Below are 26,263 nucleotides of genomic sequence, written 5' to 3'. Positions count from 1 at the left end.
AGCTAGAGCAGTCGGGGAGAAGCCTTCCCTGAGCAAATGCCTCCATTCGGTCACCTGTGGGCCGGACTGTAGAGCATTTTCTTCATCCATGGTTGATGTGGGAGGAGCTCCCTGGGAGAGGGGCTACCCCTGGGCACGTGGTCAAAAGCAGGCTGAGCAAACCACGAGGAGCAAGTCAGTCAGCAGAGTTCCTCTGTGGTCTCTGCTTCAGTTCCTGCCTCGGCTTCTTCCAATGATGGACTGTGGTTGGACATGTAAGCCAAAATATCTCTCTCTCTCTCTCTCTCTCTCTCTCTCTCTCCTCTCCTCTCCTCTCCTCTCCCCCCCTCTCTCTCCTCTCTCTCTCCTCTCTCTCTCTCTCCTCTCCCTCTCTCTCTCTCTCCTCTCTCTCTCTCTCTCCTCTCCCTCCCTCTCTCTCTCTTCTCTCTCTCTCTCTCCTCTCCCCCTCTCTCTCTTCTCTCTCTCTCTCCTCTCTCTCTCTCTCTCTCTCTCCTCTCCCCTCCCTCCCTCCCTCCCTCCCTCCCTCTCCTCTCCTCTCCTCTCCTCTCTCTTCTTTCTTTTTTCGAGACAGGGTTTCTCTGTAGCTTTGGAGCCTGTCCTGGAACTAGAACTAGATCTTGTAGACTAGGCTGACCTCCAACTCACAGAGATCTGCCTGCCTCTACTGGGATTTAAAGGTGTGCCTCACAACCGGCAAGACACCCTTTCTTCCCAAGTGTCACTGTCATGGCGTCTTAAGGGAAGCAAAGGGAACCTAAGCTAAGCCCCGCCTATACACACTCGCTGACCTGCAGTGTGTGTACCCCCACTCCCACCGTGCAGAACTTCAGTTCCGTGGTGGATCTAAAGTCTGGATGGGAGTGGGGTAGCCGGAGAGTATCCCCAGGGCTCCACGGTCCCTGTGCTAGGCGGGGGCATGCTCCACCACCCGAGTTTCCACACTGTGCCGCAGACCCATCAGCGCCTCAGCTGAGGAAAAGCCTCCATCACATCACCTGCGTGCACGCCTGCAGAGCGTTTTCCTAATGACCGAGGTGGGAGGGCTCAACTCACTGGGGGTCTGAAGTAGCCAGAAGCAGAGTCCTCTCCTGCACCGGTGTAGAATCCCTGTTCTGCCTCTGCCGAGTTTCTCTGCTTCCCTCCATCTGGGCCACCTAGTTCTCGGTCAGTGGCACTTCTGATGGAGGGCTGGGTCCAGGCCAACAGCACACAGTATTTCTTCAGGTACACCCCTCCTCACTGGGTCGGCCTTCCATCTCTGGCAGAGGCAGCTCAGGATCTTTTCCTAGACTCTGATTTCCAGGGGCTGGAGACTGGAAAGAGAAGGGGGGGAGGAGGGAAAAGAAGGGGAGGAGGAGGGGGAGAGAAAACGGAGGAGGAGCCACAGGCACCAGGACCTAGGAGGGAGGAAGGGAAGTGTAGGAGGGGGCAGAGGGGTAGTGGTGGAGGGAGAGGGGAAATGACCAAAGGAGAGAGGAAGATAGGAGAGGTAGGAAGAAGTGCCCGTGGAGTAGAGAAGAGCAGATACAGGGCTGCGTTTCTTGCTGCTGCTCCTGGGCCTCCTGAAACCTAACCAGACAGAAACCTCCAAGTGGCCCGCTGCCCTCCCAGCAGAGGGCACTTGGGGAATGCAGCCGCTCCCGCCGCCTGTGCCTGGCCCTCTGGCCCTGCTGGATACCACAGGTTAGCTGACAGCCCCTGGGATATCCACCACCGGCAGGCGATTTGGGGGCCTGGGTTACAAGTCTCTAGCTGGTAAGGGAACTCCTGACACAGCTCAGGGCTCTGGGCACAGGACTCCCTTGGGGTTGAGGCTGGGGGTTCAGGTCATGTGGCAGGGCCACCTAGCCACCTCATCTTTCTGCTGCACATCTGTCTATGCTGCACACCTGTTTCTGCCCTCTACTCTTTTTTATTAATGGACCGGAGTACTTAATAAGCGTCGCCATCCCCAACCCACACCTTCCCAGTCCTACTGTATTTATTTCAGTCTCTAAACTCTTCTGGGAAATGCTTGCTTGAAAGAACCAGGGAGTGCTTCCTGCCCGAGAGGTGCTCAGGGCATTTTAGTGGTGATAGTGCCTGCGAGGGCTTCCAGGGCTTCCAACCGCCTCACTCCCCAGCCATTCCAACGTTGTGTGATTTCCCACAGAAAGCCCGAAGCAGCTGAAGCCAGGTCCTTCTGGGAAACCAGGAAACCTGTTGCCGGCTCTGGCTCTCCTGGCTTGGGCTTGGGTGCTCCTCTGGGAGGTAGCCAGGCCCTGGAGGGGTGCCAGGCATTGTTCCAGGAGGGCAGAGGGTGGGAGAGACTTGGAGCAGAAAAGACTTTCTACCTTGGGTGACCCTCGGCCATGGGATTAAGGGATCGGTGGAGAAGGGGGAGCTCTGGATGAGGCCTCATGGTTAAGAATCCAGGTGATAGCCTCCACCCTTCACTGAGACACTTTTGGGGAGTCTTCAGAAGCCAGGTTGGTATGCTATTAGATAATAATTAAGGAATCTGGCTTCTAAGAGATGGTTGTGCCCTCTCCTCTTTAAGGCCGGACACTCTGTGGTCATTCACTCATTTCCCGGGAAGCGTCTAGCTAGCTAGTGTTGACTGGCAGCTGTTCTAACGGCTGCCCCCCTTGTTGTGCTAGGGTGACTTGGTGGTTAAGGGCAGCTCCTGGCTTACCCTTTCCTTCCAATAAGGAACTCCAGACTTTAAAATGGTCTGTGGGAGTCTTTTGTTGAGACAATCTTAAAAGCCACTACCGGCCTGGGTGGCTCCAGGCTGCGACAATTTTATACTCAAGCTTCTTTGTTTACAGCCCGGAGCAGTGTTAGATATAAAATCAGAACCTGGTGGCTGAGCAGTGTCCAGCTCTGTGCTACTTGGGAACACTTTGCCTCTGCAATAGGATACACCCTCATGGGATCTCCTAGGCTGATCTCAAATCCCCAGGCTCAAATGACCCTTGTACCTCAGCATCCCCAATACCTGAGACTAGGGACCCAGGAAATTACAGTAGGCCCCAGAGGAGTAACCTCACTCTGAGGGTTCAGGCCCCGTAGGCATCAAGGTTATGATGAAGAGCCTTGCTGAATCTTGTCCTCCGGGCTGGGGCTTCTCTTCCTGCCTCAATTCAGGGACACGAATGGGTGAAAGTATGGTCTCAAGAGCCCGATCTTTGGTCAAGTGGCATTTTTCAGGTCAGAAACCGTTAGCCCAACAATGCTAAATGTCACTAGCCTAGGATGTCATGGCTAATGACCGAACACAGAGGAGGACATGGTCCAGGGTGCCATGGGCTGGTGCTGCCCCAGGTGAAATATGTTTCTGCAAGAAGGGTCCCCCTAGGTCTGTCATGCTGGGTCATTACTGGTTGTTTGGAATGTAGTTGGTGTGCAGTGCACTGAGGGGGAAGGGGGGGGCAGTAAAACCCTTTAGGTGAGAAAGCACCTGTGTGGTTAACCATATACCTAAGGCTCATTAGCACTTGCTTGCTAGGCATGACCAGGTGGTAGTTAGGCCCTGCCTACTCACGTGGCCCCGGCCCTTTTGCTTGCTCCCAAGGCTGAGTGTGTACAGGTGCTGGCCTCTTGGTAGGGCTGTGGGCATTGTGGATAAGTCAGGAGTTGCTTCAAAGCCTTCTCCCTTGTTTTGCCAAGGGTGTTCTGCACCCTGTTCCTGCAGTTTCCAAAGAAGGGTGTTCCTTTTGCCTCCTGCTGGCTTACCCGCACACCTTCACAGGCCTGAGCCCTCCGGGGTGGAGTCCATTCAGCCCGACTCTCTTCTCCTAAATTTACCCAGGTGTTGTGGATGTAGGAGAAGGTAGAATCACAGTCTCTCCCTTCCTGCTCACCCAGCTATGTACGTTGGTCTCTCCAGCTCCCTGGACCTCAGCACCCAGGCTGCCCACTTGCCACGCACCAGCCTTGGGCTTTCTCAAGGCCCTCTGGACCCAGTGCTGGACAGAATCCCAAACACCTAAGGGCCTCATTTATGGGAGGTGTTTCACACTCTTTTCTGAATTCTTGTCCCCGTCCCCCTCTCCCCCCCGGCCCTGCCTCGTTTTGCTATTGAATTTGGCACTTTATAAAGCCCATATATACCATGGCTCATCTTATATATGTTGGTCTTCTCTCCCAAGAATAAAAGCTTCTAGTGGGGGGCAGGATTCACCTTGTGGTCATGGCAGTGTGTCTGGGATTTGGAAGCATCTGTATGTGATGAACAGTTCAGTGGGGAATGAGTGTGAGAATGAGCTGGAAATAGTATAGGGCTGAGTGCCCACGTGTGGTATTTCTGCAGGTGACATTCAAATAGCCCAAATGGTGAGGCACATATAAAGGTCCCAGTCTGGACATAAACCTTCCTCTCAGAGGCAAAACAGTGGAAAATGGGAGTGGGAAGGGGAAATGGACCCATACCTGAGGCCAGGATTTAAAGAGCCTGGTTAACAGGAGTTCCATCCTCTATAACCTCTGGGGACCCGCTCCTGGGAGCCAGTAATTACGGCATTGGGAAATGGTAGATCTGGTCCCTCTGTAGGGTTGAAGGGTGGTTTAGGATAAGCTTCTGAGAAGACATCTGTCACACCCCAGTCTGGAAGGTTGAGAATGCTGGAGAGGGACAAGCAGGGCCTCTGGAATGGAGTCTTACTGCTGGGTCAGCCAGATAAAATGCCTTTCTCTGGTCGGTTGGGTTGTTTGGAGTGTGAGCAGGTCATCTGTGGTTCTTTGAGAATTTATGTCTTGAGCTTGTAACAGTCCCTTTCTTAGGTGTCACAACCTTGACCCATGTGAAGCTTCTTCACTGGTGGGATCAAGGATGTGTGAAATCCTCAAATGAGAATCCCTCAGAGCGTGAAGAGTTGCCCGTTCAGATGCAGTGGCCATTTGAAAGGGGGATGTACCTGGGTAGGCAAACCACTTCCTGAGGAAGCAGGCACTGTGCCATGTGCACACACATAGAGGCACACGTGAGTGTGAATACATGCCTGTGTGTACACACCCAAAATGTTGACTCATTAGGACTCTGGAGTCAAGAAGGTCACCGACCCTTCCACCATTCTACTTCTGTTTGCTGTGACTTGGTCAAATGCCTGGCCTGATCAGAGCTAAACTCGGCCTTCTCACTTGGTTTTGGCCGTAGCCTGTGGTTCAGGTGTTCAGTGGAAAAGCTGTTTCAGCCCCTCCAGATCATTAGGGGAAGAGTCGGGCTCCCAGAGGTAGCAATCTCTGCTGAGCTGTAGCGTGTGCAGGGCTCAATCTCACAGCCTACAGCTGCAGGTGCAACCTTCTAGTCGGGTGGGTGGGTCCGCACCCAGGAGCCCCAGAGGTTGACAAGAGGGTGCCACATCTGGGGTACAGCTGCCTCCGACACTCATGGCACCTCCTCCATTTCCCATGAAATCATTCTCCCCTTGGACTTGAGATGGATGAAGACAAGCCTCTCTCCCAGCCTCAGGCCGTGACCCCTGACTGCTCAGGGCCATTGAGGAGGGAGGAGTGGCCAGGCTGCTCATCTGCCTGGCACAGCGGGGACCAGGTTTTCCTTTTGTTGGTAGAGGACAGGTATGGAGCTCCCACAATTCCAAATGACTGGGCCCGGACCGTAGTTGGGAATTCGCACCCAGTGCACTAACACCCCCTCTTTTCCTCCTCATAGAGGGCTTTGTGAGGAGAAAGAAGATCTCACTGTGGTTTGTGGGCTCCCTGCTGCTAGTGTCCACCCTCATCCTGACCATCGGCCTTGCTGCCACCACCAGGACAGAGAATGTGACTGTGGGCGGCTACTACCCAGGGATCATCGTAAGTCAAAGGCCTCTGGGGGACTGAGTAGGAGATTCAGGGTGTTTTATGTGGAGAGACAAATTTCCTGGTAGTCCAGGTGGGAGGGGGCCACAATCCTAGGAAAAATGACCCCAGCCAAATACTTAGTATCTGAGAGTGTTCAGCAAAGGGGAAAGACTGAGGGCTGCTGGTCAGAGGTCCCTAAGAGAGGCCATTGTCTTGCACCATGCTGGCGGGCCAATGTCATCACAGGGCCTTGGGAGTAGAGGGGGCGGGAGGAGAGTGTGATGTGGTGAAGGTAGGGTGGATTCGGGGCCACATAAGGTTCCACAGTGAAAGCAGGGAAGGGTCTGAAGCTGAGAAGGACCAGAGTCTGGAGAAGTCCGAAGAGATGGAAACACCATCTCAGATCCCCGAAGGACCAGCCGTCCTGCCCCTGGACATTAACACACACAGCAGCCCCAACCTAATTCCTGGAAGATAGGCTAGTGGCTTTGAGAGCCCCCTGGGGAGGTCATGAATTCAAGCTGTTGTTCATGATGCCTCTGTTGAGAAAGAAGTGTATAGCTGGGCTCTCTTCTGACTTCCCTCAGGAGGGTAAATGAGTCTAGTGACAGAATCAAAATTGTCAGCAAGGCAGGTCTCTCAGCCTCAGGATCTAAACGTACTTTACTGTTCATCTTATCTTTAGATCATTCTTTATTTACACACGTGAGTCATGTTATCCACCTGGGTATAATTTACAGATAACCCTGGGTGAAAGTTTCACTGTAACACTGCATGAAGTCCATAGAAGAGATGCTAGCCTTACACGAAGATCTTCTGCTGCATTCCCTTGGGCAGAGAGGGAATTCTGATATTCAGGAGCTAGAGGGCTTGAAGGTGCAGCATCTCCAATTCTCTGAAAAACATGAAGATTAGCCTCGAGTGGTTGCTGGTTGCTTCCCTCCAACTCTATTTGTTTGAGTCTCACCCCAGGAAGTCCTAGTTTTCATTCTTTGTTGCTGTGGCAAAACGCCCTGCTGGAATAAAACAGAGGGGAGGAAGGGGTTACATTAGCTCACCACTTCAGCTTATAGGCCGTTGTTGTGAGGAGGTCACAGTAACGAGAGCGTGAGGCAGCTGGTCGCACCACATTCGTGGTCAAGAGCAGTGAGAAATAGGCACATGATTACTGCTTGTTGGTTATGTCCAGCTCGATTCCTCCCCCCTCATGTAGTTCAGGACCTCCTTCCTAGGGAATGGTGCCGCCCACAATGGGCCGAGTCTTCCCACATCAAATAGTCCAGTCTCTTACTGACAACATCCACAGGCCAACCCCATGTAGACACCCCTTCTTCGAGACTCTTCCCTGGTTGACTTGAGGTTGTGATGAGATGATAAAGCTAACCACCAGAAGATTACATCCCAACATAACAGTATTTCTGAGGGTAATAGGAAAGGAGATGTTTTCCTGAGGGATGAACTAACACTGTATTCACCAGAGTTAGCTTTGTCTCGGACTTTGCATCTTCGTGGGGACAATAGTGAAATTAGAGCAACTGGAGTAAAAGTTGACTCAGACCCTGCACTCAGCAGAGCCGAGGGTGCTGGCCATCTAGGAGGAGAGAGGCCTGGGAATGAGAAATCATCATTTTTGGCAAAAAGTCACATTCAAAAGTATTAAATTTAGTATAACTCTGACATTTGTGAACTGTGGGCAAGGAATGAGGCCCTCAGAAGCTTAGTACTTGGAGAGATACCATTCTTGAGAGACAAGATGGTCAGGGCCAGGCTGGAGAGATGGCTCAGAGGTTAAGAGCACTTGGCTGCTCTTCCAGAGGTCCTGAGTTCAATTCCCAGCAACCACATGGTGGCTCACAACCATCTGTAGTGAGATCTGGTGCCCTCTCCTTCACTGTAGGCATACAAGCAGACAGAGTACTGTATACATAATAAATAAATCTTAAAAAAAAAAAAGATGGGCAGGGCCTCCTGAGCCAGCAATTGACCCCCTCAGAGTAGCACAGGCCCAGAGCAGTGTGTACAGACACCACTGCAACTCAGGGCCACTGCCCCAGCTTTAAGATGAGGACAGGTGTGAGCATACGACCCTAACCCCTGACTGTGCCTCTGTCCGGGAGAGCTCCTGGACCCCAAACCTCCATGCTGCCTTTCTCCATGCCCAGCCTACCGGCTGTCCTTGCTTCAGTTTGAAGACTCCAGTGTGGGCAGGGTCTTGGTCATAACATTTCTTCTGCTGAAACCCCAAAAGTTCCAGCTGCCAAAATTCTCTCCGTCTTTCTTGGGCTGGCCAGAGAGGGCATGTCTGAAGCTCAGTGTGAGGTCCCTACAAAGATCCATACCAAGACTGAGTCCAAAAGTTGAACTGATCTCATGGAAGCATCAGCTTCTGTTTATGTTCCACCAGCAAACAGGCTTGGGTGGGCATGCTGTGCCATGGACAGGCTTGGGTGTGTGTGCTGTCCCTTTCTAGGGAAAGTAACTCCATGCTGTGTGGTGCTTCCCTAAGGTGGGAGTGGCCACACCCTTCTCCCAACAAATTATTTAGTTTTATTTTTAGTTGTTTTTTAAAGACAGTGTTTCATTTGGTAGCCCAAGTTGGCCATTCTCCTGCCTCAGCTTCCTACGTGCTAAGATAACAGGTATGAGCTACCATATCCAACTGGACAAAATATTTTAAGGGTGAATTATTAAATATTTAAAAATTATTTTTACTTTGTATGTATGGAGGTCATGTGTGGAGGTCAGAGGAATTGGTTCTTTTCCTTATATCATGTGGGTCCTGGGGATTGAACTCAGGTCATCAGGTTTACTAGCAAGTGTCTTTACGTGGTAGGCCATCTTGCCAGCCCAAGGGGCCTTGTTAACTGTGATAGGTCAATCTGACACTAACCAGACATCTCTCTCTCGTTCTTCCTTTCCTCTCAGCTGGGCTTTGGGTCCTTTTTGGGAATCGTTGGCATCCACCTGGTGGAGAATAGAAGACAAATGGTAAGAACAATCTCTTTCAATATGGGGTTGCGAGAGTGTTGGTCTTTTAGTATGGGATGCTACAGTCATAGCAAGGGATTCCTCTCCACATTTGTCTGCAACCCCTGGACCCTATATTCTAGACAACCCAAGACACAGGGTCTCATTGGTGCCATTCATAACTCGGTCTCAATGAGCATACCCCACTGAGAAAGAGAGGTAGAGATGAAAACAGAGCAGGGGAATCTGGAGTCAGATCTTAGAAACATAGTTACTGTTCTATGGCTGTGAAGAGACAGTGTAACAAAGGCAACTTACAAAAAAAAAACATTAAATTTGTTGCCGAAGTCAAGCTTCAGCAGGGGGAGAAAGTGGAGGAGATGGTGGGCAGTGCTACTAAACACAGATGTAACTCAGGGAGCAAAGCTTAATTCTTCATTTTATCTTTCTCTTTCTTCTCCTGTCTCTATTTTTCTCTTGTCCTTTATATGCCACCTGAGACAAACACTTCTATGCAAGAAGAAATTATCTTACTACCACACATTACATATTTTCCAGAAACAAAAGTCTTTACACAGGAAGAAACCATTATTATGATCACAAGTTACATGTTTTCCTTAGGAGCCCACAAGTAGTCAAATGTTTTCATTTGTGTTATTTCTCCAACCCAAGCAATGATTCTTTTATTATCGACTAACTTTTAAGCAAATCAAGTATGTCTCAGCCAGTTCCAATTGTACTTCAGGCAGCTGTTGGCAGTTTCAGTACAGCAGATTTCTGTCCTCTTTTCTCTCTCTCTCTCCCCCTCCCTCCCTCCTTCTCTCTCTCCCTCCATCCCTCCATCCCCCCTCTCCTTTTCTTTTTCCAAGATAAGGCTTTTCTGTGTAGTTATGATTGTCCTGGAACTCACTCTGTAGACCAGGCTGGTCTAGAACTCAGAGCTCTGCCTGCCTCTGCCTCCTGAGTGCTGGGATTAAAGGCTTGTCCTCTTTCTACTCTATAAAACCTTACTCAAGTGGTCTAGCTAACCATCTTTCTTTTTCTTTATACACATTAGAGTCATTTAATTTCCTTTCACAACTATATTCAAGGTGCATGCTGCAGCTTGTGATTAATTCTGTAAGCTACGTGATCAAGGAACTTGGACCTAATCTTGGGTGCAAAGACATAATTGTTTTCTTTAGCCATCAGCCTGTTCTTACACAGGTAGAATTCATGGGTATACAATGCAGGAAGCTTCCTTGTTCTTGTTTTCTATCCTTGGCAAGTCTCACATCTAGGAAAAGGGGAAGATGACTTCTAGCCTTATTTTTTTCTCTCTTGTATCTCTTATTAGAGCAATTGGCAGAACAACCTAAACTATCTTGTTAATCATCTTTACTAATTGTCCTAACCACCTGTATCTTTAAATCATTGATCCAACTAAGCATCATTGCTGTGTAAAAATTATTATGATCTGTGAGTATATTGTCCAGTGAGGAGGGGGGTTTTTCATGAATCAATCACACTATACTAGATACATTGGGATTCTTTTACATAGTAACTACACCATGCCAAATACAGTAGACACATGATAGCAGTTGGCAGGAGAAGGCACAGCAGAAGCCAGGGGAACTCTGGAGACAATCCCCCTGGGACCCTGTCTCTCCAGGGTGCCCCCATAGCAACCGTGCTATGCTATCCGATGAGTGGATCCATAAGATCCATTGCTGACTGCAGCTCCTCTGATATGGCCACTGCCAGTCGGTGGCTTGCTTACAGTTTCAGGGGTTGAGTCTGTGATCAACATGGAGGTGTGCATGGCCTTAGGCACAGGAAGACATGGTGATGGAGAAGTAGCTGAGAGCTTACATCTGATTCTCAAGCACAAGGTGAGAGGAGGGAGAGAGAGCTAACTGAAGAAGATGGTGTGGCATTTTGGAGCCTCTAAGCCCACTTTCAGTAACACGCCTCCTCCAACAAGGCTGCACCTCTTATCCTTCCCAAGTAGTTTCACCAACTGCAGACCAAACATTCAAATGTATGAGCATATGGGGGCATTCTTATTCAGACCAACACAATAATAGACATTTAGATGATGCTGTTTGTCCATGTTCAGAGAGTATTAGCAGCCATGAATAGTACAGGGGACTATAGACTATATTTGTTGGTGCGCTGCTGTGGATTACTGCTGTAAAAATAAGTGGTTATAGCTTCTGTGTGAGTCCTGGTGGGGTGCTCTGGGGATCCCCTCAGTCTCCAGTTCTCCAGGGCTAGGATTACAGGTACTCACCACCATGTCTCAATTTACACAGGCTCTGGGGATCTGAATTCAGGTCCTCATGCTTGTGTGGCAGGTGCTTTACTGGCTGTGCTAACTTGCTAGGCCCAGTTTTCAACTTTGGTGGAGGTTAACACCTCCATTTCCTCCAGGCTTTTGATCTACTTTAGTTTGGTTATGTATGATGTGAAGCAGAGTGTCCAGAAATTCCTTTGTGCTTTCCTCATTGTATGAACATTTTGGAATCCATTTAAAAAATTTATTTATTTATTTATTATGTATACAATATTCTATCTGCGTGTATGCTTGCAGGCCAGAAGAGGGCACCAGACCCCATTACAGGTGGTTGTGAGCCACCATGTGGTTGCTGGGAATTGAACTCAGGACCTTTGGAAGAGCAGGCAATGCTCTTAACCACTGAGCCATCTCTTCAGCCCCTGGAATCCATTTTTAAATTAACTATAAAATTTTAACTTTTCTCATTTTTTAAAAATTAAAACATAATTATGGCATTTTACCCATCCCTTTCCTCCCTCCAACCCCACCCATGTAAACTTAATCTTATTGCTCTCATATTATATATACAAATATAATCTATAACCTGATAAGTCCATTCAGTGTTGCTTGTATGTATACACTTTCAGGGCTGACCACTTGCTATTGGATAATCATTTGGGGGGCTCATCCCTAGGGAAGACTAATTGTCATGTCACTCTTTCAGTGTGTCTTGGTGTGCTGAATATGTCTTTGCCAACTTGACACGAGATGAAGTCATCTGAGCTAAGGGACCTCAAGTAAATGCTTTCATAAGACCAGGCTGTAGGGCATCTTCTTAATTAGTTTTATGGGGAAGGCCCAGTTCATGGGCAGGGCAGGTACCTGAGGGAGTATCTAGCACACAGCTGGCTACAGTGAGCATTCAGAAATAGGGGCCATTATGTTATGTCTCCAGGGGGAATTTAGGTTGTTCCAGGGGATGGTAGCAGGCAGGGCAGCTTTAGCCAAGGAGAGCTATGTCCCAGCTGTGTGGAATGCTTTTCTTTTGATTTCTCTTTGTTTTAAAATTGTGCTATAGAGAGTTGTAAGCATATGTAAAAGCAGACAGAATGGCACGATGTCCGCATGTATCCCACCAGCTATCAGCAAGTTCAGAACGAATCTGTTTCCTTCTGTACTTCCCTTCCCATGGGAGGTTGAGGCAAACCCCAGATGCTGATGATTCCATTTGTGCCTGCTCCAATCTGTCCACTCTAGGGGTGAAATCTAATTAGAAACGATTTCACCATTATCTCTGCTTATGATTATGGCAATCTCCAGTGGAAGCCAAAGGAGGACTCAGAAGGAGGGCTCTTCTACAGCAAGGAGGACAAGTCGCATTCCCTGGGGAGGGATTCTGCCACCTGCCAAGCTTTCCTAAGCATTACCCCTTCCCTTCCCACTTCCCTTCACTCAGTAGCTCTCAGCATCCGCCTGACTCAGAGATGGTGCTTCTGTGTCTGGGAGGGACAGTACCGTCAGTTCGAAACAAGAAGTTCTTGTAGTAATTTGTCACAAGAAGCACACAGAGTAACTGGATCTCTCTCCTGTCAATAGACCTGCCACTCACCCTCTTGATGCAGGTGTGGCCTGTGTGTCCCTTCTGTACCCATTACCACCACAGTGGAGCTGTGGGTCACAGGCCCACCCTTGTTTCTTATGGGGGCTGAGGAAAGACCTGCACTTTGCCAAGACAGTCTGCAACCCTTCCCCCCTTCCTCTCTCACTCACTCTCTTTCTGCCTCTATCTCTTTCTCTGTCTCTCTCTTAATTTCTTTTTGTCTTTCTGTTTCTCTCTCTTCCTTTCACATACTTTCTCTCTGTATGTTTCTGTTTCTCTCTCTTCCTCTTTCTGTATGTTTCTGTTTATCCCCCCCTCATTCTCTCTCTCTTGGACTGGTACACTGAAGGGTTTCTTTACTTCCCATTTTGTCACATACGTCCATGCTGGGGGAGGGGAATGACTCTTTTTCTCTCGTGCACTTTGACTTGGACCCAGCTCAGTCATTCAACTGTGTGGGCTACACTGTCTCAGATGGCTGGGGGATTGCCAGTCATTGTCATGGCTAGAGCAGAAATACTGGCTTCCTGTACATGGAACACAGGGGTGCTCAGCTGTGGCTCTGTTTTTGGAAGGGCTGAGTTCTCCAGACCTTGATCCAGAAAGCAGGCAGCATTTGTGCAGCCATTTTTTCAGCACCAGGAACAGCTCCCAGTTCTGCTTGGGTGACAAGTGTCTGTGCTGGGCACTGATGGGGTTGGAGACCCAACACCTGCTACCTGTTTGATGGTCCTTGTTCATCAGAGGGTGCTGCTTTCTCCCCAGATGTGCGGGTAACCCACTCGCCCTCAGCCTCTGTGGTGTGCTGCCTGCCTCCTTGTCCCCTTTGCCTAGTACTTGAGCGTAGCCTCTAGCGGCTGCCACCTCCTGCTATCCTGGGATGACTGGCGACCTAGAAGGTGAAGACAACAGAGTGCTGGTTAGGGTAATCCACCCTGATTGGCTGGCAGGAACTGTGGAGGAAAGCAGCCAGCATTGGCCAATCCAGAGGCTTCAGGATGAGATGTCCACACCAGCAAAGGCTGTGAAGCCATATGCCTGACGGACTGTGACTGGGTGGGTGGCAATGTGGAGGATGGAGAGGGGTCTTCATCAGTGTGAAATTCACAGGGATTGAGGATGTGGAAGTGACAGACTGGCTGTGTGATGTTGTGCTGGGGTCATGTCCCAGGCACGCATGTGGCACATCTTGGCAGTTCCCTGTGAGAGGAGCTAGTGTCCCCTAGGCAACTGTCGTGGATCATCACCATGCTGTGTGCTGGGATGCTGGGCAGAATGCTAGGGACCCTGGGGCTGAGATCTGTTTTTAGGCTCTTGGCCTCCTGCTGACTGCTTGTTAATGAACCTGCTGTGGAGGCTGAGGGGGTGTGACAGCTCCAGCTGGGTGCAGGTGCAGGATACAGGTCGCACACATAGGAGGACTTGGTTGGCAAGCTTGGAGGATGCCTCTGACCTTGCCTTCCTTACAGCAGAGTTCTGTCTTTCGGGTTCATGTCAAACAAACCGAGATGAGTGAGGAGGGAGTGGCAGAGGACACCAGAGAACAGTGTCAGCATCACCAGAGTGCAACTATATTATCAGTGCATGGCCGGTCCCGTGCCTGAGAGTTCTGATGCCACCCTGGGGCTAAAGAGAGCGGCTTGTGCTTGCTATACTTGCTATTTCCTTCCTTCCTTCCTTCCTTCCTTCCTTCCTTCTCTTTTCTTTCTTTTTTGACAAGGTCTTACTGTTTAACTCAGTCTAGCCTCAAACTCACTTTATAGACCAGGCTAGCCTTGAACTCACAGAGATGCTCCGCCATCTGCCTCCCAAGGGCTGGAATCATAGGTGTGTACCACCACAAATGGCCTTTGCTTGCTGTTTCTCGGTGGCTGCCTCTCTCTTCTCTGTGGCTAGTAATTCCCAATGGCTTTGTGCATCTCCTAGGACTGAGCACTAAATCCATGCATTGAACAGATTTCTCCTGGTGGGGGAGGAACTGCAGATAGGGAGAGTGTTCACACGCGTGTTTTAGAAGGCGTAAACACCTGGGGAACTCTCGGGAAGGAAATGTAGGTTTATTTTTTTCTTTTTGAGATAGGATCTCACTGGGTAGCTGGGGCTGCCTTGAACTCACAATCCTCCTGCCTCATCCTCCTGGGCACTGGGATTATGAGTGTGCTGACACACTTAGGTCCAGGAGTCCCTTGAGTTTGTTTTCCTGCTTGTTAATCTGGAGCTGTGTCATAAGAAAAACTGAAATAAATGCGTCCAACCATTATAAGAGTGGCTTCACCTTCATAGTCAGAGAAATGTAAATTGAGGTAAGCATCTTTTTTTTTTAGCACCAATTTCACATCATTCTGGATGCACAGAAGTGGACATTCTGTTGTTGATGGCTAAGCGTGTTTATAGAACAGTGTAGCATTTCCTTGTTAAAATTTTAAAGTGCAAAGAACCCAAGTATGCTACATGTCAAAGTACCAGGTTAATATATGTTCAAGGAATTTATCCTATAGAAACACCCATTTGTGAACACATACAATTTTATAGTGACTAGCACTTGGAATCTCTATAGCAGACAGTTTAAATATCATGGGCAGGCACTTAGTAGCCTGTGGCCACATGTGTCTAAGGGGCGCTGCAGGCCAGGACTGGTACAGATGAATCTAGTTATGTTAAAGGCCCAGGGCAATTATTCATATATACTCGTGAAAATGAGACACATTGCATTTGGGTGTGCAGAGGTGAGGCATAGAGAATATGCATGCAGTGGTTGCCCCTTGTGTCTCGTGGTGCAGAACCCACAGTGCCCCACATGGGTGAGTATGTGGCTGAGACACTGGCTGGTGGAAGTAGAGCCATGGTGGTCTGGCCAGGAGGTACAAACATCCACCTCTGAATGCGTCCAAGGCTCCTCTCTCTTCTCCTAGTTGGTGGCGGCCATCGTCTTCATCAGTTTTGGTGTCGTGGCGGCCTTCTGCTGTGCCATTGTCGACGGCGTGTTTGCAGCACGGCACATTGTGAGTACCACCTTCCACTGGCGCAGTCTGTCTCTAGGGCTCAGTGTCCATGTGGAAAACAAAACTGGTCACAGGGCCCAACCCTGACATCTTCACACTGGCTTCAACCGAGCTGCCACAGCTGGCCTTCCTTTTCTTGCCGAGTCTGACTTCCGCAACTCGAAGCCTCAGCCTCCCACAGGTCACACACATAAGCGACACAGTAAGCGCAAACACACAGAAGGCACAAATAATAGTCACACCCAGCAAATACAAATACCACACACGGCAGGCACAAACACACATGCCACACACAGCAGACATAAACACTACCACACACAGAAGGCACAAACACCCGCCATACACAGAAGACACAAACATATACCGGGAAGTCCACTGGGGAAGGATCTGAGTCTTGTCATATTGTGATGAAGGATGTGTAAATCTAACCACCCTGAAGCCAGCTCTCCACCTGTCTTTACTGACTCCTTGTATCTCTAATCGCTATCCTGCCTGCTCCCCTCATGTACCACCTGGTGCCAATAGGCCTGCCTCCCATCCATGCCCAGCCTGGCATATAGGTGCTATGCTCCACCATCGCTGCTGCCTGTGACTCCTGAGTTACTCTTTGTCTGCTGCCGGAATGACTCGTGGTTTCTAGCCACCTCTTAGGTCAGGAGAAGTGGTTTGAGAGAACCCACTGATACACAGTAAAGAACCCAAAGAAGCATTTCTGGATTATATGGCTTCTACGGCACTTCACAGGTCCAGGCACGAGCTGCCTTCTGCCTTAGCAGCTGTAGAAGCTGCCCTGCTTGGCACTCGGCCCCAATTCACTCACCCATAGCTCCCCCTTACCTTGGCTTCCTCGGGGTTCAACACTGTGTTGGGTCCATAAATGTCAGGGACACAGGAGTGGGCATACGGTGAGCTAGGAATGGATGAGCTCATGTCAAGGGGTGGGTTGAATGACGACTGGACGAATAGATGGGGAGTCTGAATGGATGAGTGGATCAGTCCCAAATCTTCCTTCTTCTCTTCCTAGTAGAAGGAACTCATTTTGCTTTTAGGAAGAGAAAAGCCTAGTGCCCCTGGCGAGGTATAGAATACCTCTTGGCCCATTCAGTCCCATTCCCCTTGTCCCTGTGCTGATGTGTGTGCCCAGCGGATAGATGGAGGGTGTCTGTAATTCTCTCCTCAGCAACCTTCTGGATGCCACACACAATACTATGGCATGCAATAATTCTTGTGGCCTTGGTTCAGCTCCAGTCCGTGGATTGTAAGCCTGAGATGGCCACTCCTGGTTGGCGATGACCATCCCTTCTACATTTATTTCTCTAGGAACCGAGGCCTCTCAGCACAGGACGGTGCCAGTTTTACTCCAGTGGGACTGGGTACCTGTATGACGTCTATCAAACAGAGGTGAGCCCCTTTGGCCAGTGTGGCTTCCATATCCCCTCAAGTCTTCTGGGTCTGGTTAAAATGGCTGTCTTGGTTCTCACAGAACGTCCCATTGCGTGGGTATCAAAGGCGTTGACAGCTAGGAGCTAGCCTTGACAGTCCAATGCACAGTGCTGTTCTCTAGGGAACTGCAGCTGCACACTTTCCTCTTGGAAACAGTGTTAGGGCTCATCCGTCCAGGGCTGTGTAGTCAATTAGCATTTCAATTAGCATGTTCACTGATTTAATCACTGCGACAACACATGTGCAGTGTTCAAGGACTGGGGACAGCTGTAGTGTGACCTCACTCTTTTGCTAAGTGAGACACCAGGAAGGACAAGTGTGCACAGCAGCTGACCTATGACACCAGCCCAGGTGGGCGCTGGCATGCGGCTCAGTTGGACTGTCTACACCAGCGGTATGGGGATGTGTGTGCTTAGATAAATAAGGCTGCTCACACAGAGTGCCAGTGCCAAGGAGGGGCAGGAATCAGCAAGTGGGTACCAGATTCTCATCTCGGTCTGTTCTTGGGGTCTTCAGACCTGCAAAAGACTGAAAAGGCATGTGCTGGACATTCCAGAAAAGAGATGACAATGTTAGGTGCTTAGGGGATGCGGGTGGGGACTCTCACAGCCCTGTCTTGCCCAGTCCTGCTCTGATCTGCCTAGTGCTGTCCTGTCCAGTCCCATCTTGCCCTGCTCTGCCCAGTCCTGTCCTATGTCCTGCCCTGCCCCATCCTGCCAGGAATCAGAGAAGGGTCCTGGTAGTACAGCCCTGCTTCTGGTCAGGGCAAGGTCTTGGACCCAGGCTGCCTGCTGTCTATGCAGAATAAAGTATGAACCTCCCTGTCTCTGCCCCAGGTCACCTGCTACTCCCTGAGCGGAAGGTGCCAGCTGAGAGTGAGGAGCAACACCTGCTATTGCTGTGACCTCTATGCTTGTGGGAGGTAAGGCACATCAGGAGCCCGTACACGCACGCACGCACGCACGCACACACACACGCACACACACGCGCACGCGCGCGAGACCCTGCACAGGGTCTCGCCCATGAGCGAGGCCCCCATTTCTCCCTTCCTATATCTACTTATGTTTTCTATGTCTTTCTCTGGATCTAGTTTCAGCAGTGAAAAAGTGGATTCTGAGTGATCGGGCCACCACCCAAGAGCACACACAGAGTGTGGAAGTTCTGAAACCTGGCCTGGCCCCTGTTTGTCACACACTTGAGGCAGTTGACTATCAGGTGGCCACCAGTACATCCCAGTTCTGCTCCCTCTCAGGGGTGAGACCCACCTGCAGCTTTCTGTTAGGATAGGATACACATGGAAAACGGGAACACAAAATGCTTGCTTATTATTCTGGCATGGGAGGTAGCTCAGCCACCATCCTAGCTGGCTATTAAGGGTCCAGGGTTAGTGAGTTGGAATATCCTGTGTCCACTTTCCACTGTACTGTGAGGCCTGCCCCACCAAAGGTAGATGGATCCTCAGAGAAGTAGAGAGGTCTCTAACTCAGTGTAGGGCTGAGACTAGATTAAAACTGTCGTTGGGCTCAGGTTGTGATTTAGGGTCAGAGCTATGATTAGCTTTGGATCTAGGTTAATCCTACTGTTAGATGGCATTGATGTTTGGCATTAGGGTTATGGCTATGGCTATGCTTAGGTTAAGTTTAGGGCTAGGATATGGGTTAGGGTTGGTTACAGGATTGTGGTTATATTTGGAATTAAGTCTGTGGTCATATTTGGTTTGGGATCATAGGGATATATGAAAGGTTAGGGTTGATATTGGAGTTGAGGTTTAGGAGCTAGGATTAAGGTTAGGAGTAGACATTAGGGTCTAGAAGTTTTGTTCTAGTTTTGGGTTGGAGCTAGGGTTGAAATTTGGTTAAGGGATAGGGCCAGGACTTGTCTTAGGTTTAAATCTGGGGCTGGCACTGGCTTGTAGGTATGGTTATGGTCACAGAGTTTAGGATTAGAATTGGTTTTGGAATGTTGGTTTCTGAATTCTCATTTAAGATTGGTGTTAGGTTTGACACTGGATTTAAACTTAGTTGTGGGATTAGTGGTTATTGTTGGGATAACCTAGTGAAGGTTTAGCTTGGGTGGTGTTGGGGTACTGGGTGTGATGAGGGCTAGGATTTGTCTTAGAGTTGGGGTTCAAGGTTATGTTGTATGTGGGTTTGCTGTGAGGTTAGGGTTAGGGATGATGTTCTGTATGGGGTTTAGGGTAAGGGCTGTATTTGAATTTGAGGGTTAGTTTTAGAGTGATGTTTAAGAGTTAGGGTGGTTGTTGGAGCTTTGGTTTACTGAAGTTATGGTTTATGTTATATTAAGATACAATACATGTTAAGGTTAAGCTTAGGTTTACAGCTGGGTTGGGGTTAGACTTAAAGCTGGGACCCAGAACTATGGCTTGGTTTAGGTTGTTATTGGTGCTATAGTTAGGATTGGTGTTGGAATGGGTTCAGTGTTAGAATTAGAATTGGATTTAGGTTCAGGGTTATTGACAGGCTAGTATTGGAGGGTTAGCATGTGGTTGGACATTCAGATTATGACTAGTGTTAAGGGTAAGGCTATAGTTAGGACTGGTGTTTGGTGTTGGTGTTGAGTTTAATAGTCTTGGGTCTATGGTTAAGGTAAGAGTCAAAGTTCTATCTTGAGTTGGGGGTTGGATGTGCTTGTAACACAGTCAAGACCGCAGTCTTGTGGTTGTGCTTGGTCTGAGGGTAGAGGAGCATGTGAAAGGTTAGGGGTGACATTGGAGTTGGGATTAGGGTTAATGTTAATGCTAGGGTCTAGGGCTAGTGTTAGAGACTAGGGCTGGTTTTGGAATTAAGGTTTATTCTTAGGTTTAGGGTTTGGCTTAATGATAAATTTAGATATGGATAGGACTATGATTTGGCTTCGGTTTGGTGTCAATTTTAGGATTATGCTATGTGAAATTTTATATATGGTTAGGGTTGTGATTATGGTTAGAATTAGGAATTTGTCAGTGTTATAGTTAAGATTAGAGATAAGGATAGGACCAGGGTTAGGGTTAAGTTTTGGTTTGGATTGTGGTCCTGATAAGTTTAGGGTTAGAGCTATGACTGTGATTTATTTAGGCCTTGGGCTTAGGTTGTGTTTGGAATTATAGTTTTAAGGCTATGAATATCACTTGGCTGGACACTTGATTGGGTAAGTTTTGTGGCTGTGACATTTTATAGCCATGACTACCTCTAGGGCTATTTTTGCCTTGTTTGGGATTAGTTTTTCTTCAGGGAAACAGTGTTTGGTTGTAGCTATTTTTATGATTGGAGTTATATATTTTTGGGGGGTTGGGTTATTTTTTGGGGTGTGTGTCAAGACCACTTCTATCTAGCTTTAAGGTTATTGTTGGGGATTATGTCAGCGGAAAGACTGCCTAAAGCCCCACTCTATCCTCTCCCTTCAAGAGTCAGAGTGGCCCAAAGTCTCCTGGGTCTCTGGCTTGGAAGCTGAGGGCTTACGTGACTCCTTTACTAACCTCCCACCAGCCTGCACTGCCCCAGTGGTAATGTTCTTGACTGTGGCTCTAAGTTAGGAGCTTCATTGGTTAGACATAGCTTTAACTCATAGTGTGGTCTACTGACCATGGCATGATGTCCTGGGCTGTTGCCTGGCAACAGTTCCTGCACATAGGTTAGTCCACTGGCCATAGACCTAGCACTCAATGATTGTCATCTAATCACAGATATACTTGGGGGTGATCACCTGACTGTGGTCTAACATGCTGTCACCTGGCCATGCTCTAGCAATGAGCAGTAACTTGGTCTTCTCTCTTGTAGCACAGAGTCTTCTCCTGCCTACTATGAATTTGTGGGTGTGCGTAGCTGCCAGGATGTGATCCACCTGTACCGGCTGCTCTGGGTGTCCACGGTGCTGAATGTTCTGGGCCTGTGCCTTGGCATTATCACGGCTGCAGTCCTAGGGGCCTTCAAGGACATGGTGAGTAGTGCCCTCTTATGGCCCCCTTGACAAAGGATCTAACACCCGAGCAATTCTGCATGTCAGATGGCAACCAGGGTTACCAATCCCTTGCCTTGGAAACAGTGCTTAGCCACCGGCTGCTTCAATCTTCTCCTACCCTCTTAGGCAGGCAGAACTTGTTGCCAGCTAAAGATGGAAACTCGCCAGCAAAGCTAGTCTGTCACTGTGAGGGTCCCGGTTGCCTGGGTGTGGTTCTGGCGGGGACTGGATACAGTTGGAACAAGCTGAATGAGAGAACTGAAATTCACCCGGATCTAATTCTCTCTGAGCCAGCCCCGCTGACCCTGCCCTTGAGCTTGGGCCTGCTACCTTCTCATCACTGGGTAGAATCTTCCTTATGTCCTTTTGGGGTCCATGGCAACTTCAAGGTTTCTTCTGGATCCACAGGACTGCCAAACACTTTCTGGGTGATTCTTCCTGTGCTTATTCTGGTGTCCCAGGGGCTCTGGCCTTTGGTTGCAGCCCAGAGATGCTGCTTAGCTCTTTGTCTCAGGTTTCTTGTTGCTGGGGAGATTTAGGGATGTCTTGTTAGGCCCTGAATTCCCACAGTCTAGTGCTTGGGCTCTGCCTGGCTGCCTCATCCGATGGTCGCTCCAGGTGGTGACTCTAACCCGGAGACCATATGTAGAGGATGCATGAAGAACAGATTGGTCTGTTCTTCATGGCTTGGGTTAGGACTCCCCAGACGGCCAAGCTGTGGGTCTGAATCCTGCCTTGAATGGATTTGAAGGAACATGGACTTAGGTGGTCACTTCCCCTCTCTTCACAGGTCCCCCTGTCTCAGATGGCCTATGGCCCAACTCCGCCACCTCAGATCCTCTACAACCCTGCCCAGCAGATCCTGGCCTACACCGGCTTGTGCCCTCCATCTATGACTGTGCCAACCTGTTCCTCCTACCCTCTGCCACTTCAGGTAGGCAAGTGTTACCTGCTGGGGTTGGGCATGCCACCGAGTGAGTGGTTGTTTCTGTGGATTTCTGAGTAGGCAGGGTAGGGCTACGCATAGAGAGGGTGTGCTTTGATATAGATGATGGCGACTTGAATCGTTATGGGGTCGGTCATGTCTTTGCGAGGTGCCTTGCTGCTCACGGCCCTAGTAACCCACGAAAGTATTCTTCCTACCGGAAGAACTATTTTTGCATACACTGTTTTTAGCTGTCTTATACACTGCTTATCTTAGCCACGAACTGGCCTTTTACAGGTCAGGGAGACTGAGATGCCGCTGGCTACCTGGATTTTGAACACTTGTATGACACTGAGTGTTCTAAGTGGAGCCAACACTCTCTGAAATTTATCTGCAAAGCCAACAACCCTATAGGGGCTCATGTGCCTCGCACATGTGAACTTGAGGCCGTCAGGAGAGGGGTCTGGAATAAGATCTTGTTTGAACAAGGCTTTGCCTCTATTCCACTCTTAGCATTGACTTGTTCGTGTCCTACAAAGCTCTGGTAGCCATGTATAAAAGGGTTCCGGTTGTCTAATGGCACTATATTGACTTGCACTTGGCACTGGGGACATGTGATCCTCTCGGCTTGCATCTTAGCACTGTGAGGTGTCAGGCAGGCCCTGTCCTCTTCCTACCTATGCTGAAACCCCTCGTCACGAAAGCCAAACGATCTGCAGGCGTTGCCCAGTGTCTCCTGTGGGGAGGTTGAGAATCCAGGTCTAGTCAAACCTTCTAGACGGGGTGACGCCCTACTCACGCAGGCTGGCTGCTCGGTGACTTGTCTTATGGCCCTAACAGAAGCAGTTATGAGCCTCAGGGCTGTGCCAAGTGTATCTGTGTCACCACACTAAGCTGAAGTGAGTCTCTTTGGCCCGTGGGCCCAGGTGAATGCGGTTACGTCATTTGTTTTGAAGTCACACATCCTCGGGTATTCCCCAGGAGACCTGCACCTAGTGAGTCACACTGAAATAAGTTGAGGCCTTGCCAGGCAAAGTGACTGTTTGAGGGGGGGTGTGGCTCGAGTGTCGAGCTCTGACCATCTCTGATGGAGAAAGCTGTCAGGGCCCCGGGGCTGACCCTATAGAGTAGCCAGGTGGGAGTAATGCTTGCGGGTCTCTTGACCACCCAGGGTTCCACATATGTGAAGTGGGGCTGGACGAAGGCATGGGAACCCCAGTATCTAGTACAGCTTCGTTCTGTTTTCCAGGGCTCACTCTGGTGCCCCAGACTCATGTGAGGTCACTGTACTGCTGTTCCCCGCCTCCAAGGGCAGGGCCCTTTTCTCTGTGCTTCAGCTTCCTCTGCTTACCTAAAAATGAAGCTGGGGCTGTAATCCATGAATTACTTGGGTCCTTTGGGGTCTGGAGGAAGGATGCCGCAGTGGTCCACTGCAGTGTTGGGTCCTGGATCTGGGCTCTCAGTGTGACCACCCCGGGCTGTGCTAGTGGGACTTCCCAAAGAGAACTGGACCCTCGTCCACTGGAGTCACAGGGATCCCAAATCAGGGAATGTAAGGCCCTGTGGATAAAGCCTGCCTCAGGAACAAGTCTCCTCTCGCTGGAACATTGGAAGCAGCTATGTCTAGCTACGTCTAGGAAAAGAGATGGTTCAAGGGTATGAGCAGGAGTAGCTGCCACTCCAAGGCCTCTGTCCTTCATGGAACTTCCTGTATTGGCCTGGAGAAGGATCTTCCTAGTCTTTAGCCCAGGAAGGATACTATCCTCTGAGGTCACGGTTCATCCTGGATTTGCTCTGTTCTCCTGGTAGTTTGTCAGATCCACGTGAGACTCTTAGGACTTCCTCTGGGTAGACCCTGGCGGGGCTCCCAGAGCCAGTCTGGCTGCCGTTGGACACAGAGCGCCTAAATCACATAGATGCTGAGAACACAATTCCAGAGCACAGCCTGTGCAGCACGCAACTCTCCACAGGGGACAACGATGAACAGGGAATGTGGGGCTCCATTCCGTCCTACCTGGTGTCTAGTGTATCTGGGCCAGTCCTGGTCCCTCTCTGCCTCTCTGTCTTGAAGCCCTGGCCTGGGGAAGAAAGGACCGCGGTGGAGGGGCTCCCAGCCTGCTCCATGTTGAAAAGGACAAATGCCCCTTGTGGTGGTGTATAGGGGACAGTCCTTTAACATGGGCACACTTTGGGAACCTGGAAGATGACCTGCCAATTCCCATTGGTGCTTCTCTTCTTCTACCTTCTGGAGTTTTGTAGATAGTGGATGCTTTCCTTCCTCCCAGAGGCGGCCTGAGAGAGCTGAGCAGCTTTCACGGCAGCGTGTGTGGGAGTGTAATTGCCACATGTGCTTGGTAATCAGATTTCTGGGGACCAGGCGTATCAGATGAGCCTATGTTTCCTAAGGAATGGATGCTGTCGCCACTGGTCAGCAGACGGAAGGAAATATTTTAAGTGTCCTGTTGAAGTCATTAGCAGCCAGCGAACATCCCTGAATATTAGGAGGGAGTGAGATGGCCGTGTGGGGGTGTTTTAGGAAGTTAGAAGAAAAACTTTAAATGGGCCTGTGCCAACACCCAGCAGTTTGCCCAGCACGACACTAAGGTCAGCCTGAACAGTATTGAGGGGCTAGTCCTCTCCACGTGGGCAGGGCCTGCCTTAATGTGCCTTGTTTAGTGAGGTGGTTTCATCTGAGGTGGTGGTTTATCCCGCGGTTCCTGGTGGTTCATCCTGAGGTTCCGGATGGTTTATCTTGTGGTTCCTGGTGGTTTATCCTGAGGTTCCTGTGAGCTTGCGCTGTGGCTCTTAAGGGCTTGCTTTATGGTTTGTGTATTCACTTATTTTTAGAAAAGAGCAGAATTGACAGGGTGGGAAGCCCATCCTAGCAGACCTAAAAGGATGACCTTACATGCATTGGTCCCTGTGGTTAGAGGAATACATATACAGATTTGAGGGTGAAACAAGAGAAAATTCCTGAGCCCACAGTTGAATTTTTTGTGACAATCATCATGGGTTGTCACATGACTGCCCAGCATGATACTAAGGATGAGGGAGACCTCAGCCTCAGCCCTGCCTTGGGAGGAAATGCTGCCAGAGCCTGACTCCAGCACCAGAAAGACGAGTTGGCTGCTTAGGATCCCCAGAGGTAACCAGTAGGAGTACCACATCATAGCATACAGGAGTCACTTTAAAAATCTCAGTTCAGAATTTGTTTTTTTAAATACCGATTTTAAGTTTTAAACTTCTAGTACTTTAGAAAAGATTTACTTCAGATCTGTGCTGTTCCCCAAATTCCTCTTCTCACATGAAGTCATGCTTGATTTTGGGAGGGTGTCTGTTGGGGTTCTTCAGAGACAATACAAGGTGTATATATGAGGGATTTGTTTTAGTGACTGACTGTCACGAGTGTAGGAGAGGCCGGTCCACTATCCTCAGGACCAGGGAAACACTAGGAACTGTAACCCACGGTCACACACGGGCAGGATTTCTATCTCCTTCAGGGTAGCTGCCTTTTTTTCATAAGGTCTGCAACCGATTGGAGCAGACTTTCCAACAGTAAGGAGCTGTTCAAGTGTTAATTACATCTAAAAACTAGCTTCCTTAAACATCTGCGGCTGACCATTTATAGTCACTGACCTATGAACCCCTCTGCTGTGCTAGGGTGTTAATGATCTTGCTCTCTTTGGTAAGTGCCCAGCACCTGACTCTAGGCCATTCTGGCTCTTCTAATCACTGCTAGTGAAAATTGACTAGGTTAAGTAGGCCAAGGAAGTTTGGAGCTTTGGAGACCTTCCCCGGGGGTCCTAGCAGCCTTAGAAGCCAAGTTTGTGCCATTCGAGGACCAGATAGGGTGACACTTGACCTCTCTTGGCTGTTCCTAGGCCTGGAAGGCTTCCTGGGGGTCCTGGTGAGCAGGTAGCTCCTGGTCTGGTAGGGTACCAGGCCAATGTGATACTGGCATAGATGCTGGAGGGCGTAGTTGAGTCCTCCACCTGCTGACCGAGGACACCTGTCTGTTTAATTGCAGCCCTCCAGTGCCCTGTCCGCCTCGTCCTCTGCTGACCTCTCTCGGCCCGAGGACACAGAGTCTCCCTCCCAGTGCAACTCCAGCCACGGGCCTTCTCCTATTGCTCCTTCACTCTGCACACCAACCTACTTCCTCCCCGGGGAGAAGCCTCCCCCCTACGCACCCTGACATGGAGGTAGTACATCTAAAAGTAACTTGGTTTGGGGTTGCCAGAAATAAAACAAAACTAATAAAGCCACATCCAGAAAGCCTGCCTCTGCAGCCAGCCTCAGAGAATTCAGAAGTATCTGGAAGCTGAAGC

At 49.6% G+C, this 26,263-nt stretch overlaps 1 protein-coding gene across 1 annotated transcript; it reads left to right on the top strand.

Annotated features, from left to right (window-relative positions):
- Positions 1–1,453: 1,453 nt before the first annotated feature.
- On the top strand, positions 1,454–26,204 carry Tmem255b (transmembrane protein 255B). The gene is made up of 9 exons (XM_041673856.1): positions 1,454–1,683; positions 5,654–5,796; positions 8,710–8,772; positions 15,521–15,610; positions 16,931–17,011; positions 17,890–17,975; positions 20,830–20,989; positions 21,801–21,944; positions 25,963–26,204. Exons 1-9 carry the CDS (start codon positions 1,629–1,631, stop codon positions 26,128–26,130), a joined length of 990 nt encoding a protein of 329 aa, XP_041529790.1. The 5' UTR covers positions 1,454–1,628; the 3' UTR covers positions 26,131–26,204.
- Positions 26,205–26,263: the final 59 nt, after the last annotated feature.

Source organism: Microtus oregoni, unplaced genomic scaffold (assembly GCF_018167655.1).
Source record: "Microtus oregoni isolate MIOR12 unplaced genomic scaffold, Mior012 000024F_ref0000369, whole genome shotgun sequence".
NCBI classification, from domain to species: domain Eukaryota; kingdom Metazoa; phylum Chordata; class Mammalia; order Rodentia; family Cricetidae; genus Microtus; species Microtus oregoni.
The sequence above is the reverse complement of the archived record's forward strand: the minus strand, read 5'-3'. Positions and strand labels throughout refer to the sequence as shown.